Source organism: Balaenoptera ricei, chromosome 16 (assembly GCF_028023285.1).
Source record: "Balaenoptera ricei isolate mBalRic1 chromosome 16, mBalRic1.hap2, whole genome shotgun sequence".
NCBI lineage: Eukaryota > Metazoa > Chordata > Mammalia > Artiodactyla > Balaenopteridae > Balaenoptera > Balaenoptera ricei.
Window position 1 is genome coordinate 35,349,059 of NC_082654.1, and position 21,001 is coordinate 35,370,059.

Sequence of the window (21,001 nt, forward strand, 5' to 3'; positions counted from 1 at the left end):
ATGAAGATGGGACAGAGCAAATCAAGATAAAGTGGAACAGGAATTAACTTGCATGACATTCTTGCTCCTATTGCTGTGTCTTCAAACTCACAGCATCTAATCTGCTATTAATCCTATCCAGTGTGTTTTTATTTGTAATTATATCTTTCGACTCAAGAAGTTCAATTTGGGTTGTTCTTATATCTTCCATTTTGCTCCTCATTACACTCATGCTTTCCCTCTACCTTCTTGAACATATGGAGCATGTTTTAATGTCCTTGTATACTAATTCTGTTATCTGGGTCATTTCAGGGTCTGCTTCTATTGACTGACTTTTCTCCTGGTTAACTTTTTTTTTCTTTTTTTTGGGCAGGATCTCAGGTCCCTGAGCAGGGACTGAAACCTGGCCATGGCAGTGAAAGCCTGGAATCCTAAGCAACAGGCCACTAGGGAGCTCCCTCTGGTTAATTTTCTGATGGGTACCAAACAACCTAAGTTTTACGCTGTTGGGTGCTGAACTTTTGGGGGTTAAATAGTTTTTTCTTTCTGGGATATAGTTAAATTACCTGAAACCAATTTGATCCTTTTCAGGCTTGCTTTTAAGCTTTATTAAGGTGGGTTCAAATCAGTCTTTTGTCAAGGGTTAATCTGGCCCTGCTACTCAGGCGATATACTTCTACGGACTGTACTCAGTGCCCTATATGGTAGGTCCTCTGACTCAGCTTGGGGGAAATACCTATTCTTGACCCTGTGTGAGCTCTGGGAATTGTTCCACCTACTCCTTTCTGATTTTTGCCCCCAGTCTCAAACATATATTCTCATACACATGCCCAGATGAATGAATACTCAGCCTTTGTGTGGACCTCTCGAGCTTCCTCTCTGTGCAGCTACTTCCTCTCAGGTACTCTGCCTTGCAAATTCTACCCATCTTGTCCTCTCTGCACTCTGACTCTGCTAGCCTCTGTTTAGGTTTCACTTCCCTGTCCTATGGTCTGGAAACTCACTCCAGGCAGTAAGCTAGGGCACTTCATTTGTTCCCTTGTTGTTCAATGTCTGAAATCCGTTGTTTGATTCATTTTGTCTGGTTTTCTAAGTTAAGGTAGGAGGATAAATCTGTTTTATCATGGCTGGAAGCAAAATATGCATCACATCCTTGTAATTTTCACATCTATCAAAGGGAATCTTACCAATCTTTTCTCAATCTCTAAAGTTCAAAATCTCTTTTCTTTGCCAATTTGTTATCAAGTACTGTTATTCTCCCTTAAAAAAAAAGTAGTTTAGACTCTTTATCACCTCACAGTGGATCTGGGCTCTGTTTGAGGGCACTTACATTCTAATCCACATTCAAACAGCTATTAAACTGATTTTCCTAAAACACTGCTTTCATCATCTACTCCTTTGCTCAAAGAACACATGATGGTTTCTCATCACTCGTTGATTTCAGTGCCAAAAAAGACCAAGGGGACGAAGCATAATCAACTTAGTTTACAGATAAGATGATGCAAGGCCCAAAAGTTAAAGGATATGAATAAGACCTAGGAAACACAGAGGATGGAAACAATTCAGGAAATGCCACTTGGGTCTTTTGATACAGTAGTCTAGTATTTTTTAGTCATGGTGGTTATTTTAACATATTTTATTGCGGAAAAAATATTCATGCAGAGAAATATATAAACAAATGTACAGATTAATAAATTATAAAACAAACACCTTTCTAACTATTGCCAGATTAAGAAAAACAGCCCTGCCATCATCCTACAAGATCCCATATTTCTCTCCCAGTGATAACCTGCTCTCCTTTCCTCAAGAGGTAATCATTTTACTGACTTTCATGGCAATTTCTTTTTTACCTTTCTTTATACCTTTATCACCTAATTATGCATCCCATGTACTTTTGCCTATTTTTGAACTTCATAAAAATAGAATCTTATGTTAAGGATTCACTAATTGTTGTATGTATCTGTACTTTGTTCATTCTTATTGCAGTATAATAATCCACAGTTAACATATCTACTCTACAGATAATGAATATTTGAGTAGTTTTAGACTACTATAAATAATGGTATAAATAATATTCTTGAAGGTGTGTCTTGGATGTATTATGAATTTCTCTAGGATATATACCTAGCATAGATTTGATGGGTCATTGGGATGGGAATCTTCAACTTTACCAGATATAGCCAAATTTTTTTTTTTTTTCAGAGAGGCTATCATCCAACTTATGCTCATACTTTGCTGGTAGAAATATAAAATGGTAGAGTTACTCTGGGAAAGTAGTTTGGCAGTTTCTTAAAAAGTTAAACATAAAAAAAAAAAAAAAAAGTTAAACATGATATGACCCAGTAATTCCATTCCTAAATATCTGCTCAAAAGAAATAAAAGCAGGGACTTCTCTGGCGGTCCAGTGGTTAAGAATCCATGTTCTGGGGCTTCCCTGGTGACGCAGTGGTTAAGAATCCACCTGCCAATGCAGGGGACACAGGTTCGAGCCCTGGACCAGGGAGATCCCACATGCCGCAGAGCAACTAAGCCTGTGCACCACAACTACTGAGCCTGCATGCCACAACTACTGAAGACTGTGTGCCTATAGCCTGTCCTCTGCAACGAGAAGCCAGTGCAATGAGAAGCCTGTGCACCGCAACGAAGAGTAGCCCCTCGCTCGCCGCAACTGAAGAAAGCCTGCGCACAGCAACAAAGACCCAATGCAGCCAAAAATAAATAAATAAAACAAATAAAGAAAAGAAATAAAAGCATACATCCGCACAAAGACTTTATAAGTGCATAAAGTGCATGTTCATAGCAGCATTACTCATAATAGCCAAAAGCTGGTAATAATCCAAATGTCCATCAGCTGGTGAACAGATAAACAAAATGTGGTGTCTCCATAAAATAGAGTATTATTTGGCCAATAATACTCTAAACACACCCAAAAGGATAATACATCCAAAAGGAACTACTGACATACTACAACACGGATGAACTGCATATATACTTACTTCCTGAATTACAAAAATCCCATAAAAATATATTAAGTGGCTAAGTGGCAGGGTCCTGGCTTTTCCCTTGCTTCAAGCCACTTCTATTTCCCGCACTGACCACATATATTATTTCTGTAGCATGAATATACTCCAAAATTCTCCAGCTTCAGCCTTCTAGTCTGCTTTCTCCATAATCCAACAGAGACATCATCTGCTTTTTACACTTTCAATTACCATCTTTCAAATTTACCTTTCACGTAAACTTCAGAACAGAATCTTTACCTAGATGTTACCAGGGATACTTAGGAACAATTCTATTTCTAGAATAGCATCAATGAATTATCATTCTTTTAGGAACCATAGTTTTTGTTTGTTTCTTTTTTAAATTTTTGGCCATGTCGTGCGGCATGTGGGATCCTAGTTCCCCGATTGAACCCATGCCCCCTGCAGTGGGGTCTTAACCACTAGACCGCCAGGGAAGTCCCAGAACCATAGTTTTATTTAAAACACTGTGTTAAAAAAAAAATTACCCATTAAAGCATAAAATTCTTAACACTTATAACATAAACATATTCAAATCTTTTTTTTAAACCTGACATGTTCTTTAAAAAGGGTTACAATTACTATGAAGTTACTGAAAACATTAAGTCCATAAACCAAGTATCTTCAACTTACCTCAAGTGGCATGAGTCTAATTAGTGTTGCAAAGCACTGTGTAGCCATGAATCTTACACTGTCCGTCTGATCACTCATTCTTCCCAACACAGGCACGACTAAAAGGACAATATATGGAACAATACCAACATCCAGTTGTTCCATTACACCTGAGTAAGTTATTAAGGAAATTTCCAACTGGTTCCAAGGTAGCTGTTTTCACAAACTAAGACCATGACTTCTAAAACAGTTCCTCATTTTCTCACCTGTATTTTGAAGAACTGACTGTCCCTCAAGGTCTATGATTCAACTATAACAGCATTTGTACAATGTTACTCCTTTGTAAACATTATGTAACTTTCTCATGATTAAGAAGATAAAATGATGTTTTTCATCTGAGGAAGGCTGGAGGTAACTTTACTAATAAGACTTTTTTCCATAGAGAAATTCCTACAAGTTTCTAGAATTCCCATACCAAAATTGAGTTACATTGCAAGCAAGGGAGCACAACTCAGCGTCAAAGATTAATTCCAAATTTCCCACCAATATCTTAACAATCTTAAACTGGACATAGCAGGCCCAGTGAGTTCAGTCCTCCTGACTGAAGTAATCGTCAGCATTTCTGAGCCAGAGTTTCTAACTGATTTGATCTCCACCCGTCTTTCTTTTTTTTTTTTTTTTAAAAATTTATTATATTTTTACTTTTGGTTGCGTTGGGTCTTTGTTGCAGTGAGCGGGCTTCTCATTGTGATGGCTTCTCTTGTTGTGGAGCACGGGTTTAGGTGCTCCGCGGCATGTGGGATCTTCCCAGACCAGGGCTCGAACCCGTGGTCCCCTGCATTGGCAGGCAGATTCTTAACCACTGCGCCACCAGGGAAGTCCTCCACCCGTCTTTCTTGCTCTTATACCGAAATATCTTTCGGGTATTTCGAGATAAAGAATGTCAGTGGGGGGCTTCCCTGGTGGCGCAGTGGTTGAGAGTCTGCCTGCCAATGCAGGGGACACGGGTTCGAGCCCTGGTCTGGGAAGATCCCACATGCCGTGGAGCAACTGGGCCCATGAGCTACAATTGCTGAGCCTGCGCGTCTGGAGCCTGTGCTCCGCAACAGGAGAGGCCGCGATAGTGAGAGGCCCGCGCACCGCGATGAAGAGTGGCCCCCACTTGCCGCAGCTAGAGAAAGCCCTCGCACAGAAACGAAGACCCAGCACAGCCAAAAATAAATAAATAAATAAATTAAAAAAAAAAAAAAAAAGAATGTCAGTGGATGCCATACCCTTGGTAAAAGTTTGCCTGTATATTTCTAGTTATTTAGTATACTTAGTCATTTTCTATACAAGTAATGAACAAAGCAAACATAATATGTTTATAAGAACTACCTATATAATATCTGATTAATATTAAAAAAATTGATTATAAACCAAATAAACAGGTTACTAGATAAATAGTTCATGAGGTACATAAAATTTTTGCCTGTAAAAAGATCTCTTAAAATTAATAGTAATTCTTCAGACTTTCTGTGTGAATATTTTCATAATCAAATGTAAATATATTTATAATGTATTATAATGTAATAAAAATACACTTCAAAATAAAATCTAAAAAAGTAGTTTTCTTTTTGGAACAAGGCAGGTTATGTGCGTATTTGTTTTTGTTCTCTTTTGTTTTGTTTTTGCTGTACTGCGTAGCTTGCGGGATCTTAGTTCCCTGACCAGGGATCGAACCCATGCCCTTAGCAGTGAAAGCATGGAGTCCTAACCACTGGACCGCCAGGGAATTCCCTGTGCATATTTGAATAAGTTTTATTTTAGTCATCCTTAAATAAAATGAATATAATTTCTGAATAGTTTGTCAAAATAAAAAAGGATACAGGCAAGTGCTTCAATTGCACCCTCTTGTTTGATATTGTCATCAATTGCTCCCAGCCATGGAAGAACTTTCTCCAAAAAAATATTCATTGTTTCCATGGTACCTATTTTGCTCATGACGCCTATACAACGAGCAGCCATGTGCCTCACTGCAGTGCTGGGGTATTGAAGGCACATATAAAGATGAGGCAAATGCTGTACCAACTAAAAAACAAGAAGTTTAAGATAATCAGAATACTCATTAGGGAATCTACTGTTTAAAATATAACTATAACGGCCCAGACTCAGAGGTTCTCAATATTCTAAGTAACTCTAAATCCGAGAATATCTCCAATCACCTCAAAACATTACTGTCAAAACATCCTCAATAAAAATTTAAATCTAAATTGTTATTATAATGCTTTTAAAAAGAATAGAAAGGTGCAGAACTTCTCCCCTGTTCAATATCCTCTTAGGCATCAGGGAACACTCAATTCTTTCCAAAATTAGTAGGGAACGCATCAAAGGCACTTGCAAGATTCTCCTACTGAGGTTGCGAAAATGACACCACACATCATCAGCCCCCTCCCAATTTGGCTTAGTTTTAGGTACATACTTTTTTATTCACTGGGTTGAGTGATCCTGATTTTGTTCTAGGCACTATACTTTGGTAGGTATTTTCCACTTTAACTTCCTGGCTTACCAAAGGCAATATGATCGCAAGAGCACAACATATCCCATTATTAAACGTCTGCTGCATGGAAGCCAGATCCAGGTACTTGCTCAACAGACTAGCCTTACAGATCAGCTGAACGCACGCTGTTGATCACGGAGGGTGAGCATGTACAGGATTCTGCCCTTCTTTACTAATGATAAATCCGCAAAATTTAACAAGTAAAAGAATATGCTTTATTACTATATAAACAGAAAAATTTCACTCTACTCTCTCCTAGATTCTCCCTCTTATATTAGATGTGAATAGAGAATTGGAGATAGCACCCTTCACAATGTTATACATTGCAGAGAGCTTCCTATTGCAGTTATACAGAAAGAGTAATACTTTCTTCAATGGAAAAACCAGACAATTAATTCTCTAGTCTATGTTCCTCCTCCCTCTGTTCCAATTTTTTGGTAAGAGATATTTTAACAGTCAAAAAATAAACCCAGGTTCTATCTTTGCCATTGACTAGTTTCATCTCTGAGAGGTAACTTCCTTCTACCATTACATTTATCCTGGAAAGAGGTTTTATTACCTGTACTCTTCCTTTCCTAGACTATATTATTAAGATGGTATAGATGAATAGGGATGCGGCTTTCTTTCCTGTTTACACCTGGCTTCTGCGTCATCAGAGCCCTGTCCCTACTGCCCTGTATTCTAAGCTCCCAGAGTGGGTTTTCTATCATTCATGCACCCAGCTCTGCCTCAAAATCCCATGAGAGTTGAGTTGTCAGGAAAGAGGAATCTAGATATAGCATATACAAGAAAATGCAATTATAAGGGATGACATCAAAGTTGCACTTTTCATTCAAGCCTTAAGTCTAATAAGACTACTTGTCTTACTAGAAGAAAACTACACTTGCATTAGTTAGTTACCAAGGGATGAAGTTCAGAATCCATTGACACTGCTGCTGTTTCAAAAACTTGCAGAGAATTCACCAGTTCTTGGGCAGGGCCATCTCCCTTTTCCAGGAGGGACTTTCCATCTATTAAAACATATTGATTTAAGTGCATATTACCTTGCAAATAATTCTTTAAAATCTAGAGCCCACAAAAAGTTTTAGCTCTCCCCCAGGTACTGTGGAAGAGTCTATTTTGCTTTATAGTGTAAAATGAAATACCACGCCCTTAATTTAACTGCTGAGGTACTACACCTAAAGCAACTAAAGATGTTTAACATAATGATCCATTTCAAATATGTTTCTAAATATGTAATAGAAAAAGTAAAAAGCAAAAAGTATGCAAAATGACATGAAAATAAATTAAATGTTTTTACCAACCTTCCATTTAAAAACTTACCAGCTGGCCTGGGATAAACAGGTATAGGCATTGTTATTTTATAAGGACATATGTAATGGATATACACTGAAATCTGTTTAAAATGCAACTTGGAAAATTATGTACACACCAAAATTATTTATGTCGATTGTATTCCTCAATGGACCAACCATAGCATCCCAGAGATGTGGCAACTTCACTGCCATTTCACCACCAAAATGCTTCACTATAGTTGTCAAGGCAAATTCAGCTCCTCTCCGTTGTACCAGGTAAGGCTTCTGGGCCTAAAATTAAATGTTAGTTGAAAACGAAATTTCAGAAAAAAGTATAATGCATTTGAAATGTTATTAAGATAATTTAAAAGTCACTACCTAAGAATTCACAGTGTTACCATTAACTAATTAAGCAATTACTGGACATATTTACCATAACTATAAACATTTCTCAATAATTAAACTTATATGGGCATAAAATCCCAAACTAGATTTTCACATCCAAAGTAAAATACTTTTTGGGGGTTGGAGATAAGGAATAGACAAATATGTGCTGTTTCTAGAGACAGTTCTAAGTAACATGTTTTTTTCTTCTTCTCTCCACCCCAAAGAAACAGGTAGAGAGGGGAAAAGGAGATAAAATGATGGGCCCTTATTTATATTTGCTTAAGGGATAGAATATGAGCATCTATTTAATTTAACCACAATATTAATAAACTCTTACTTAGCAGTAATTTTATAATAATTAAATACAAAAGAAACTGTCCCCCCAGAAAGATACATATATATTTTTAAGTGAAGGAACTATGTAAACCATGGAAGTATAAGTATTAAAACCACAGTAAATTTTGATTAAAATTATGGGAAGAATATAGTTAGTGAAAAAACCTTCATTCACAGAATATTTTAAAAGAAATATAGACAATAAGCTAAGATTTTGGTTTAAAAAAAGAAACTTAGAATTGGGCGATTGGGATTGACATGTATACACTGATGTGTATAAAATTGATGACTGATTAAAAAAAAAAAAAGAAACTTAAAATAGGCCTATACGTTATAGAAATATATTAAACACATGTCTTTTAGCATTGATAGTTTATTGCTGAACTCAGGTAAAGTTCCTATGTCTTGCAACCAAAAGAGCTACCTAGAGCATTCATTCTGTTGTTAATAATGTGACTGTAAGATTTTCCAAAACCAAACACTTTTTAAAATCATCTTTAAAGAAGACTGTACTGTAGAATAAGTAGACCAATGAAACAGAATAGAGAGCCCAAGGAGATCCTTGTATGTACGAAGCATGACATAAAACAGAGGTGCCATTATAAACCAGGGAGGAAAAGATTCAACGGTAGGATAACTGGCTGTTCATGTGGGCAAATAAATTTAGATCCCTACCTCACATCACACAGTTAATAAATTCCAAGTTGACTAAAAGTCAGATAGGTAAAACTTTGACATGTATAAACTTATCCTCTGAATATCAACAGCAATTCCCGACATTGATAGGACTGAGAAAAGTTAGCTTTCACTATTACTTAACATCTCTGTAGTCACTGTTATAGGAGTGAATTAGTTTATATTCATGAATGACTTATGTACCCACTACTGAGAAGGTTTCTTGCCTAGGAATATAATCATCAAGTTAAGCTGGTAAAAATAATAAGAGGCATGAGAAATTTGAAGAAGTTTTCAGTTTTTCTGGACCCTGTTGCTGCAGTACTCCAAAAAGTTATTAGCCCCAGTTCTTTCACTTAAAAATATTAAAATACAATTCTAGAAGCTGATATGACAATTTAGCTCTCAATCTGTAAGATATTTGTTTTAAAATCAGAGTATTCAAAGAAAAAAACTATTTACCTCATCAAGTTCAACAAGGATATTTCCGCTACCTCCTGCAGGAAGATCTGCTATTTGAGCTTTTACTGCTTTGGGGGTAGGACCTCGCCTACTTGTGATAGCAAAAGCAGCTTTTTGATGCCTATAGAGTGTAATTATACCCCTGTGCTTGGTGACAGTATGATGCATTCCATCTTTTTCAGAGTTGGATCCTATTAAGGAAAAAAGTTAAATAACCTTTAAAGCATAATATAGGTGACCAAATGTTTCCTGCTCCAAAAGAGATACAACACATTTTAAAATTGTCTTTTAAGCCTCAATTTTTATAGGCCAATGATATTTTCTTTAGACAATGAAATGGTAACAAAAATCAATAATTTATAACATTGAATGTTTTAATATTTGCATAGGACCATACTTAATACAACCAAATTTGCAGCATCATGTTAACAAGAAATATCACATGCAAGAATGAATGTACCACGGGTTCGAGCCCTGGTCTGGGAAGATCCCACATGCCGCGGAGCAACTAGGCCCGTGAGCCACAGCTACTGAGCCTGCGCGTCTGGAGCCTGTGCTCCACAACAAGAGAGGCCGCAATAATGAGAGGCCCGCGCACCGCGATGAAGAGTGGCCCCCACTTGCCGCAACTAGAGAAAGCCCTCGCAGAGAAACGAAGACCCAACACAGCCATAAATAAATAAATAAACCCAAAGTTTAAAAAAAAAAAAACCAAAAAAACTGTATCTCTCTTAAAAAAAAAAAAAAAAAAAAAAGAATGAATGTACCTTCAGTTAAAAGTACATTAATTGTTTAAAAATGAATGTTTCCAGGCATAAAAAGAAACATTAAAAAACAATGCAAGTAAGTTTTCTTTAAAAAAAAAGAAGTCCATTGTTACCATGAATTCAGAAACACCAACCACTGCAAAATATTGCTGCCTCACATAGCTCTCAGGGACAGCGATAGGGGGAATTTAGGACTAAGGCATGTGAAGAAACATTGGTCCTTCAGATTAGCCTACAAAGAGCAGTTACTTTCCATATAAATTTTCTGGATGAAAACAGAAAAGCTGTTTAAGCATGATTTGCTAAAGGTAACAGAGCCCACTTATCTCATAAGACATGTACTAAATTAGAGAAACCAGAATTTTACAGGAAGAACTTTTATTCACCACTGGATATAATTAAGTTTTCTAGCTCTGTTAACAGTAAACCCTGTAATTATCGTCTTGAAAGAGAAGTTAAGGGTTAACACCCGTCTCATAGAATTCAGTCATTTTATATATCAGGTCTTTTATGAATAACTTATTTAAGTTAAGAGTGTTGTGATTTTATTAGCAATATGTGCAAATTCTCTCAAAATGGGAAAAAGCTCCAACATAAACTGGATTTGTGCTTAAATTATACCTGTAAACGACTATAAACAAATTTAAATGGTTAATTCTTTCTCTACCCCAAATAAAGCTTTAGATATATACCTTTAGAATTTTCCTGGCCACTTTGTGTTGGTACTGGACACGTGACAGAAGGAGTTAGATATGGGTCCACACAAAGTGAGCTACAGAGATTTTTAATAATTTTTGAATTGGGACAGGGCGTCCTTGTTGTGCACTGCTGAAGTAGTTTGGCTATGCACTGAGCCGCGTAGTTCTGCACTAGAGTATTCTCTTCTTTTTTAATTGTCTCCATTAATGGTTTTATAATAGGATTTAATTTCTCCGGAAGTTGCTGCAAGCTTACAACTGCACATGCAGCAAAAGTATGCACTCTCAACTGCAACACTTGCCACTCCTGGTTGGTCTCTGTAACTGTCATTTGGACCTGCTGTCGTTTACTGTCTAACTGCTGTAACACTTGAGGATTTAAATCGAAAGATGATGTGACTTCATTAAAAACAGCAGTGACCTATTAAAAAAGAGAAATAAAAAATCATTAAGGACATCAACCCCAAATAGCCTGTAAACTCCTGAAGGGCAGACAACAAACTTTCTGTTTCAATTTTAAGTTCCATGATATCTAGTACTATTTTAGTATTCAGTAAACTAAATAAATGTCTAAAACCTTCCAAGTAAACTTTATTTTAATCTGACTTAATTTAACATTAGTATTATATTATTTAAGAAAGACAGTTTCTTATTATATCTAATAAGTTTGAGTGAAAAATCACACACAATACCCATATAGTACACTTTGGTGAAATGAGAACGCTGTAAGCAAATATAAACCAACAGTTAAGAGAGGATGGTACAGTAGTCATTAATTATTTAATTACCAAGAGCTGCTTAAAGCTGTAAGACTGTGGCATCAGACTACTTTACAAGCCCCGTTAAAAGACTGTTCAATACATCTTCTTAAAACAACTTTATGAGATATAATTCACATACAATACACTCATTTAAAGTGTACAATTCGATGGTTTTTATTATATTCAGAGTTGTACAACCATCACCACAATTTTAGAACATTTTCATCACCCCCAAAATAAAATTCAATACCTATTAGCAATCATTCCTCATTTCCTCCAAGCCCCATGTAACCACTTATATACTTTCTATCTTTATAGATTTGCCTATTCTGGACATTTCATATAAATGGACTAATATAATGTGTAATCTTTTGTGACTAGATTCTTTCATTTAGCATAATTCTTTCAAGGTTCACTGATGTTGTAGCATGTATAATTACTTCATTCCTTTTTTTGCCAAATAATATTACACTATATGGATATATCAATTGCATTTTTCCATTCATTAGTTGATGAATGGATGGGTTGGTTCCACCTTTTAGCTATTGCGAATAATGTTGCTATGAACATTTATGTACAAGTTTCTGTGTGCGCACATTTTTTAAATTATCATTTAAAGACTGTGTGGTGGATTACATAACAAAAATAGTCTTCTTGTTTGATAGGTAACTGCAATCATAAAGAGGCTCCATAAATAGATCCAATCTGATCAATGTTGGTCAGAAAAGCCTGTAACATTAAAGAACCTAACTTTTTTTTTAATGGAGAACCCAATTTTTCAGACTTAGAAATAATCAATTCCCTTATGGACAAGACTGATAATGCCAACCTCTATTATAAAAAGCAAAACAGGCACACAAATAAGATCTTCTTTTATCATTATAAAACACCAAAGACTTTAAATTGAGCTGTATCTGCTTCATCTTGATCTCTTCTCTACAAAGGAACATGATTACATACCACTTCTAGCTTATGCTCTCCACTTTGCTTTGTCTGTTTTATGTGTTCAAGCTTTGCATAAGATTATTTGAAACAGGTTTCACTACTAAAAGTTTAAAAACATTGTCCTAAATACACTAGGCTTCTGTCAATTTTCAATGATTCTAGGCAGCTTAGGAAAAGCTTTCCAATTACCCCAAATTCATTCATTCAACAAATACTTAATGAGTAATACTAAAAGATGAGTAAAACCAATGTCTTCATACACTCAAAAAATGTTGAGACTAATGTGGGAGACAGATACATTAGTAAACAATTAAGACAATGTAACATGAAACTGAGGTAAGTGCAAGTTGCTGTGGTAGCACAAGGGTAGCTTAACTCTTCTTAGGAGACAAAAGTAGTGAAGGCTTGCCAGAGGCGGTTAACACTTATGCTACGTTTTTAAACAATGGATAAGTCTGGAGTTATGGGGACATCTTGGCAAACAGAGTGAGGTAGGGAGTGCAAAGCGAGGCATTGTCCAAGGAACTGACAACAGCTTACCACAGCCTGAGCACAGGAAGGAATGTCAAGAGATGAACTCGGGATGAGCACAGAGGCTGGAGGGTAGGGAATTTCTGGCAAAGGAAAGAGGAGCTCAGACACCAAAGTGACAATGAGTGAAGCAAAGAAAGTGGGTGAGGGTGGTGTACTTCTGCAAAAGAAAAACTAACTAGGCTTAAGTGGAGGAAGTTTGAGAAATAATGAGGAGAAAAGAGATGGGGAATTTAGAGAAGGTGTTGAAAGTAAGAAAGAAAACAACTAAAATCAAGGAAGAAGAAAATACTGTTTCTAAGTAGGGGAGAGAGGCGTTCAGAGTGGCACTAGGAATTTTATTCGTGTGGCACAGCAGGCAGGACGGAATGAGCCAGAGACCGCCTGGAGCCTTGGGGGTGAGTCAGGGCCTAGTCGTAAAGCACTAAGGCCTTTGACTATGTTGTGGTGATGGGAACAGAGAAAGGATAAACATGTGAAACTTTCTGAAAGGAAATGTTAACAAGATTGGAGACTGTGGATAAAAAGGGCCATTTTCTGTTAAAAAATAAATCCCAATTTTGGTTGTGTTAAGTTTGAAATGACAGTGAGATATCCAAGCAAAAATGCCTAATTGAAGAACATAAAAGATCAAGAGAAGATAGCACAGTACATGGATAAGAACTAAATTGTGAGAATGGTGACAAACAAAGGAAGACCTTCAGGAAATGCCTATATTTTGCAGGTAAGAATAAAACAGGGATGCAAAGAAAGTTACAAAGAGCAGTGGCTCTTAGCCAAGGCCAAGACTAATGTTTTAAAATTGCTCTTCCCTCAAATATGCTCTTCTAGAGACTCTGATATCCCAGGTCAAAAACCACTGGACTAAGGAAGCTGATGAAACAGAATAGTAGTTTCACTGGGGAGTGAGTGAGAGGTTTGAATAAGAAAAGCTTTAAGAGTCCATGTAATAGCTTTAAAAAGAAATGTTGTCAGAAACAGTAAGAAGGGAACCCAGACCTTAAAGAAAATTTGAGATTTTATTCCAGGGAGGCAAAATATGGGGGAGGGGAGGCAAAAAGGAGAAATTATAGAAAAACAACAATCAGAAAGACAACTCAGAAAAAAAATTGGAGCAATTTTAGCTTTTTTTCCACAGGTGAGAAGAAAAAAAATTTCAACTGTATTATTTTTTCAATAAGAAAGGGGGATAAGAAATGAAGCACGCTCTTTCACAGGAATCAACACAAGTGAAGCAGCTGAGTTTCTGATTAACTCATAAAAGGAAGAACTCATTTACACCACCTAACCTCAGAGACTTACTAAGTACAAAGATACAGTAATCAAGACACTGGTGCTAGCATAACAGACAAATAGATTGAACAAACAGAGCCCATATACAGACACACACTTAACATTTCAACTAATTTTTGACAAAGGTGTCAAAGAAATTCCACGGGGAAAGAAAAATCTTTTCAATAAATGATGATGGAAAAATTAGATATCTATATGAAAAACAAAACGCAATCTCTACTTCACACTATATATAAACATAAATATGGATGATTAAACAAAAACTACAACTACAATGCTTTAGAAGAAAATGTGTGTAAATAACTTTGCCACTTGGAGATAAGAAAAGGTACCTTAGGTCACAGAACACAATAACCATAAAAGAAAACAACTGATAAACTAGACTTCATCAAACTTAAAAATATCTGCTCATCCAAAGACACCATTAAGAAAATGAAAAGGCAAGCCACACACTGGGAGAAAATATTCGGAAAGCATCTATCTGACAAAGGATTGGTATCCAGGATATATAAAGAACTCCTACAACTCAATAATAAAAAGACAACCTAATTAAAAACAGACAAAAGATTTGAACAGACATTTCAGAAAGGAAGATCAACAAATGGCCGATAAGACATAAAAAAGTGTTAAACATATTAGTCATCAAGGAAACACAAGTTAAAACCACAATGACACTATCACACAACCACCAGAATGGCAAAAATTACAAGGAGTGACCATCGTCAAATGTTGGTGATGATGTAGAGCAACCAGAACTCTCATATATTGCTGATTAGAAGGTAAAATGATACAGCCACTTTGGGAAAAGTGCAATTTTTTATAAAACTAAATAAACACCTCACCCTATGACCCAGCAATTGCACTCCTATGTATTTACCCAAGAGAAATGAAAATATGTCTTTAAAAAACTTGTACAAAAATGTTTATAGCAGCTCTGTTCATAACAGCTGAAAACTTGGAGTAGCCCAAATGTTCATCAAGCAGAGAAGGGCTTACACTAACTGTGGTATATTTATACAATGAAAGAAAACTCAGCAACAGAAAAGAATGAATTAGTGATACATATAACAACATGTATTATTTTACAAAACATCATGCTGAAAAAGATCCTTACACCAAACAGCACAGAGTATATGATTCCATGTATATGAAATTCTAGAACAGGCAAAAGTAATCTATGGTGAAGGAAAAACCAGAACAATGGTTATTTGAGGGCAGGGGATTGACTGGGAAGTGTTATGGCACTGTCTGTATCTTGATAGAGGTTTGGGTTTCATAGGTATATGCTTCTGTTAAAATTTATCATATGTTCCATTGAAGGTCTGTACAATTCATAGTACATAAGTTTTACCTCAAAAAAGAACAAATAAACATAAAAACTGAATTTTAGTTAATGAGACAAAAAAAGAGAAAAAAACATAAAAACTGAATTTTAGTTTAAGTGTACTGATATCTGTCTGCAACCTACTTAAAAATGCATCAAAAATTAAGAAGGATTAATGATTGAATAGAGGGGTAGAGAGTTGCATATATATGTGATAAAGCAAATTTAGTAAAATGTTAACTGTGTAATCTAGTTGGGTAGGTATATGAGACTTCACTGTGTAATTCTCTTATGTTTGAATATTTTCATTGTAAGTTGGCAAGGGGGAGGAGAAGTACTCAGGAACTTATAAAATCAATTTTTTCTATACTCTGCCAGTCTTAAGCAAAACTGAGAAGTGACAAAAATGTAACAGTTTTTTCTAATAAAGGTATATTGGTTTGTCAAAGCTGAGATAAAAAAAAAAAAAATCCCTTCCCCATTCTCTTATTTCAAGAAAAGTCAATACAAAGAAATAACCTTTCTAAAGGGTAGTGATGACAGGCTACCAAGCCATAAATAGATTAAACAAATTAGTGTTGTTGTGGTAAACATGACATGACAAAGTTCTTATCCTTATTTCATGCTCTAAAATTAAGAAGGTTACTTCTTTACTCACCAGGTCATTAGCTTGATCAATTGTAAAAACATTGTTGTTTACTCTATTACCAACTTCAATATGTGCATCAGCTAACGATGAAATAAGCTGTTTACACTCATTCTGCATTCGCGTGAATGGAACGGCAATTTCATCATAATATAAATGTTCTGAAAGGATATCAAGTAAACGTGGCTGCACAGCCAGGGTAACAGCTCTACACTCCTAAAATATAACAGACAACAAATATTCAGGGCAAATATGTAAACATAATTCTAGAAATGCATAAATCTTCACTTGCAAACTACCAAGTCTAAATTTCTATTGATTTTGAATCTATATTCTGTTATCTCCCAGAACAACATAGTTATTAGCTGCACAGAGAAAAGGTATCACACCCAAACTACTCTAAAATTTTAATATGAATGACTATAGCACATGCACATGGAACTATTACAATTCCATTAAATTTTCCACTTAATTACTCTTACTTTATTCTGAATTTATTCCACGTTTACATATATATTACGTAGCACAGATTTTAAAATATACAACTGTAAAAAGAAATCAGTCAGAAAAGAACACTTAGCATGCACTAAAAATGTTATTTAAAAACTCATTAGATTTCTTAACAGTTGAACCCATAGCTTCACATGCCATACTGTAGAAATGGATATATAATTTAAAAGCTACTTACCTGCCCCCAAATTTAACTAACCCTTCCCACTCTCTCTGGTTGTTGCCTGCCCCAACCAGAGGGGGAATGACCTCAGTGGTGAGCCATGAGGGGTTCTGTGGGATCTGGGTGATCAGCCTGGGCTTCACAGAGTAAGTCCAGAGAAGCTCTGTGAGGGTCCAGAAACCGAACTGTCAACACTTGCTGCTGAGTCTGAGAGGCACAAAAACAGAGCATCACTGCCTCTCCAGCACACCGAGTCCTGCCTAAAAACAGATGAGCCTTGCTTCTTTCCAGAGGCAAAGCTGGGGTTTCAGTTGCAATAGAGCATGGCTCAATTACTTTTAGACACAGCTTTGACAAACTGCTAAGAGGCAGTAACAAGCAGCTCTCACAGCAAGTGCAGACAGTTAAATTTCCAGAATTCCAGTCAATGGAATAAACAAAGCCAGCAGGAAGTTTCTCTGATTTACAGAAGCAAGTCTTACATAAAATCATATGTCTTACTAGAAGTTAAAAATTAAAGGGGCTGCAAGGGAATGGCTTATTTGGAAATATAAAGATTTGTGTTTAAATGTGGAGATTTTATTCTTCCTGTGACCAAAAATCTGCCCTTGCTACTACTCATAAAAATGGATTTCTATCACTCAAAGCCTCTTATCTTTTGTAGTTCTCAGGTATAAGACTGGGGGTTCTAAGAAAAAAGTCTACGGTTAAAGGCAAATGAGAAACAATGTTGCAATATAATTTGGAATACTTTTCTATAAATGACGGATTTTTATACAGAGACAATTTTCACTTTTCTGTTTGTAAAATATAATGAAAATAATCCTAACAGCTAATGGAAACTGGTTTAAATTGTCTTCATTTATTTTTGGGCAAAATCTTACCTTCTGTAAAGCAGCCCATTCACAGATTACCAAAGCTACACTAATTCTCTGTAAGGCAGATTTGGAGTTCAAATGGAAGAGTAGTAACTGGCCAAGGGATTCAGCTGGTTTAATTTCTTGGGTCACCACATTTACACCTGGATCACAAATACAACAACAAAGTGCTCCTAACAACCTAAGAGGGAGAAAAAAAGAAGTTACTATAGAATTGCTTGAAGTTTCCCCTATTGAAGCTATAACTTTTCCCAAGGAAGACATAACTCCTATCTTATCTTCATAAAAATATATAAATCTTATTTTTAAAACTTCAAAAAAATTAAAAACGTTTTCTTATGCTTTAATTTTTTTCCTACTCTGTAACTAGTGTGATGGAGGAAAGACTGACAGACACATCAGAGGAATCTTTTGGTTAAATGACTTTTGAGTTTATGTATACTTACTTGGCTGCCATCATTCTAGCCCGCATAACAACAAAATCCCTGGTGGCGGGGTCTTCCATGATGGTGTCTGCACCTGCAATGTACTCCTGAAGTACTTCTTTACTCTGGCTTTGGCCTTGACGCACCTTACCACCTGTTTTTTCCTAGAGGGAATAAGGGGGAAGAAAACAATAATTAAAGATTAACCATTAAAATTTAATAGACAACATCAAAAACACTCTCATTTGTTATAATCCCAGTAAAATACAGTTCTTTTCACAAAATTTTAATGGATTAAAATTGCTATGCATTTTTGTCAAGGTTCTAATGATATAATTTTTCCTTATGTTACAATAATGATATCATGCTTATAATAAAGCAATACAGATTTCTTACATGGTTACTGTATTAATAATTATGAGTTGAACATACAAATACATTATGTCCCTCTACACTTACCTTGGCTCTAGCTTTTACTTCCAGCAACATATTTAAATCAATAGGTAAATGAGAAGGCTGCATCATTAAGCAAAGCCAAGCACCCATCCACGGACAAGCAGCTGCTACCACGTACTGAACTGAAGCCTTGCTCAACAATTCCATCCAAACCTGCAGAATGAAAAGGGAACAAGAATGAACATTTTCTAGCAAGGCCTAAAAAAACCTAATATTTATTTTTAGGGATACTGAATCAAAAAAAAAAAAAAGTAGGAAATAGCACAGAGATTAATTTTAAAATTCAATATAGAGGCTTATTTTTAAATACTGTTTTTGGGTAGGTAGGTTCATATACTAAAAAAAAAGTAATACAAGAGAAAGTTTTTAAAAAAAGGAATACAAAGTATTTCCTCAGTATTTTATGAAAATCATTTAAAAAAAAAGGTACCCATAAAAATAAGTTACCAAAATCTCAGTAAGTCTATGAAATCCTTTGTATGTATCATAAAGCTCAATATGCAGTCCTATATTCAACACTGCTTCAATATATAATAGCTCCTGATAAATAACCTCTGCTAAATTTAGAGGTAGTAATATCCTAGTATAAATTAAGAACAGTATTAAGTCTTGATTCATGATCTTACTCAATAAAGCACCTTTTTTGATGCCTAGCATTAAATGGGCTAGGGCCAGCATGTAGAAATAATACCAATGTTAACCCAAGGCTGTTAACAATGAGCTACCTCAGAGGCCAATGATTCAAGACTAACTTAACAGGTTTTAAAGGTAAAACAGTGCCACTTCCTCCCATAAATATTATTAAATACATCAAATGGCTATTCTTTAAAGGTTCCAACATGTATGACCAATCTTGCTAAGTAATAAAAAGGTACAAGTCTAAACTATGACAATCAGACTCTATATATTACCAATAAATCCCAAAGATACTTTGCAGGATCAATAAGCATGCTGATAAACAGCAAAATGAGTGATGGAGAAAAGCAGTCTTTCCTTCATTTTATTTTGTGTATTGAGGCTATAAAGAAAGCGCTTAAAACGTTTGCCTGGTAGGTCACACAAGCAGCAGGGCTAACCAGGACTTAACTACTATATTCCATAAGAAGCCTGTTTCCTTGTCTCATTTTGCAGATCTCCAGACTATTCAAATCTCTTGGATGATTTCTAGTTTCTTAAAATCCCTGATCAACAACAGTACAGAGTTATGAAAAAAATTTTAAATCTACCAAGATACTGGGAGAGGAGTACAGATATTTTCACCATATACCTTGTGAATGAGGTCCAGAATTTCCTGGCTGCTTTCTAAAACACAAAACTGAAAAATGTGTCGAAGCATATCAGGAAGGATAGGTATAAGCCAAGATGAAGAGTTCTAAAAACAAAAACAAAATCAAAATTATAGCATATAATTCTTTGGTGTTAGCTTATTTAAAAAGTTATAAGTCAAATAACAGAAGTACTACCATGAAAAGACTGTATGACTTCATCAAAAATGTTCAACTGGTGATAAATTTTGACAAGATTCTGGAGCAACAATACCGCATTTATTATTCCAATGGTTTGGAGAAATTAAATGGCACACAATCGCTAGGAAGCTGGAGAAAGTCTGATTATGATTAACAACACTGAATTTTGCTTCTAATAAATTGAAATCATCCTCTATATGGGAGCAAGCTCTAACCAGCAACAACTCTTTGTTTACATTATATATCACTGCTCAGTCAGAGAAATTTGACAAATGATCAGATTACTGTTGCTGTGCTAAACAGTTTAAGTTTTATGTGCTCACCATTAATGCAAGTAATGAATTGTAAGATGATATCCAACCTAGAAAATTCAACTTTGAGTTCACTACAAAATTAAGGCAAATGTTCTTCATCTATTTTGGGTTAGGGACCCTTTGAAAATCTGGTGAAAACTACACACAACCTATTCTGAGAGAAATACACTTATATACACACTTAGGTATAATATTTTGCTTTCAGTTTCAGGGGGGTCAAGGATTTCCTTAAGCCCAGGTTTATAACCTCAATCTAAGGAATTTCTCAACAATTCAAAACCCAACCCAAATCAAACAATCAAACAGTGATTAATTAAATATCTATTGTGTGCCCAAAATTCTAAGAAAAGGAATCTCACATGTTGTCTATTGCTCAAAATTACAAGCTTGTTGGGAGCTAAAAATTCTATTAACTAGTTCACAGTACTTAACATCACCTCCTTCCACAATTTTTTTTTTTAAATTTTTATTTATTTATTTATTTATGGCTGTGTTGGGTCTTTGTTTCTGTGCGAGGGC

General features: G+C 35.6%; 2 protein-coding genes across 3 annotated transcripts in view; one reads left to right on the plus strand and one right to left on the minus strand.

Moving 5' to 3' along the window:
• FGFBP3 (fibroblast growth factor binding protein 3) overlaps positions 1–21,001 on the plus strand; it is a 128,796-nt gene that overhangs the window by 48,296 nt on the left and 59,499 nt on the right. The gene's annotated exons all lie outside the window — the stretch shown is intronic.
• BTAF1 (B-TFIID TATA-box binding protein associated factor 1) overlaps positions 1–21,001 on the minus strand; it is an 88,719-nt gene that overhangs the window by 17,293 nt on the left and 50,425 nt on the right. For both annotated transcript variants that reach the window (XM_059900371.1, XM_059900372.1), the window contains 11 exons: positions 19,970–20,074; positions 18,706–18,855; positions 18,268–18,410; positions 17,828–18,002; positions 16,283–16,486; positions 10,765–11,191; positions 9,306–9,496; positions 7,583–7,736; positions 7,051–7,160; positions 5,480–5,681; positions 3,633–3,781 (listed from right to left, as the gene is read on the minus strand). In XM_059900371.1, coding sequence (XP_059756354.1) covers positions 3,633–3,781; positions 5,480–5,681; positions 7,051–7,160; positions 7,583–7,736; positions 9,306–9,496; positions 10,765–11,191; positions 16,283–16,486; positions 17,828–18,002; positions 18,268–18,410; positions 18,706–18,855; positions 19,970–20,074 — 2,010 coding nt within the window. The remainder of the gene's footprint in view (positions 1–3,632; positions 3,782–5,479; positions 5,682–7,050; positions 7,161–7,582; positions 7,737–9,305; positions 9,497–10,764; positions 11,192–16,282; positions 16,487–17,827; positions 18,003–18,267; positions 18,411–18,705; positions 18,856–19,969; positions 20,075–21,001) is intronic.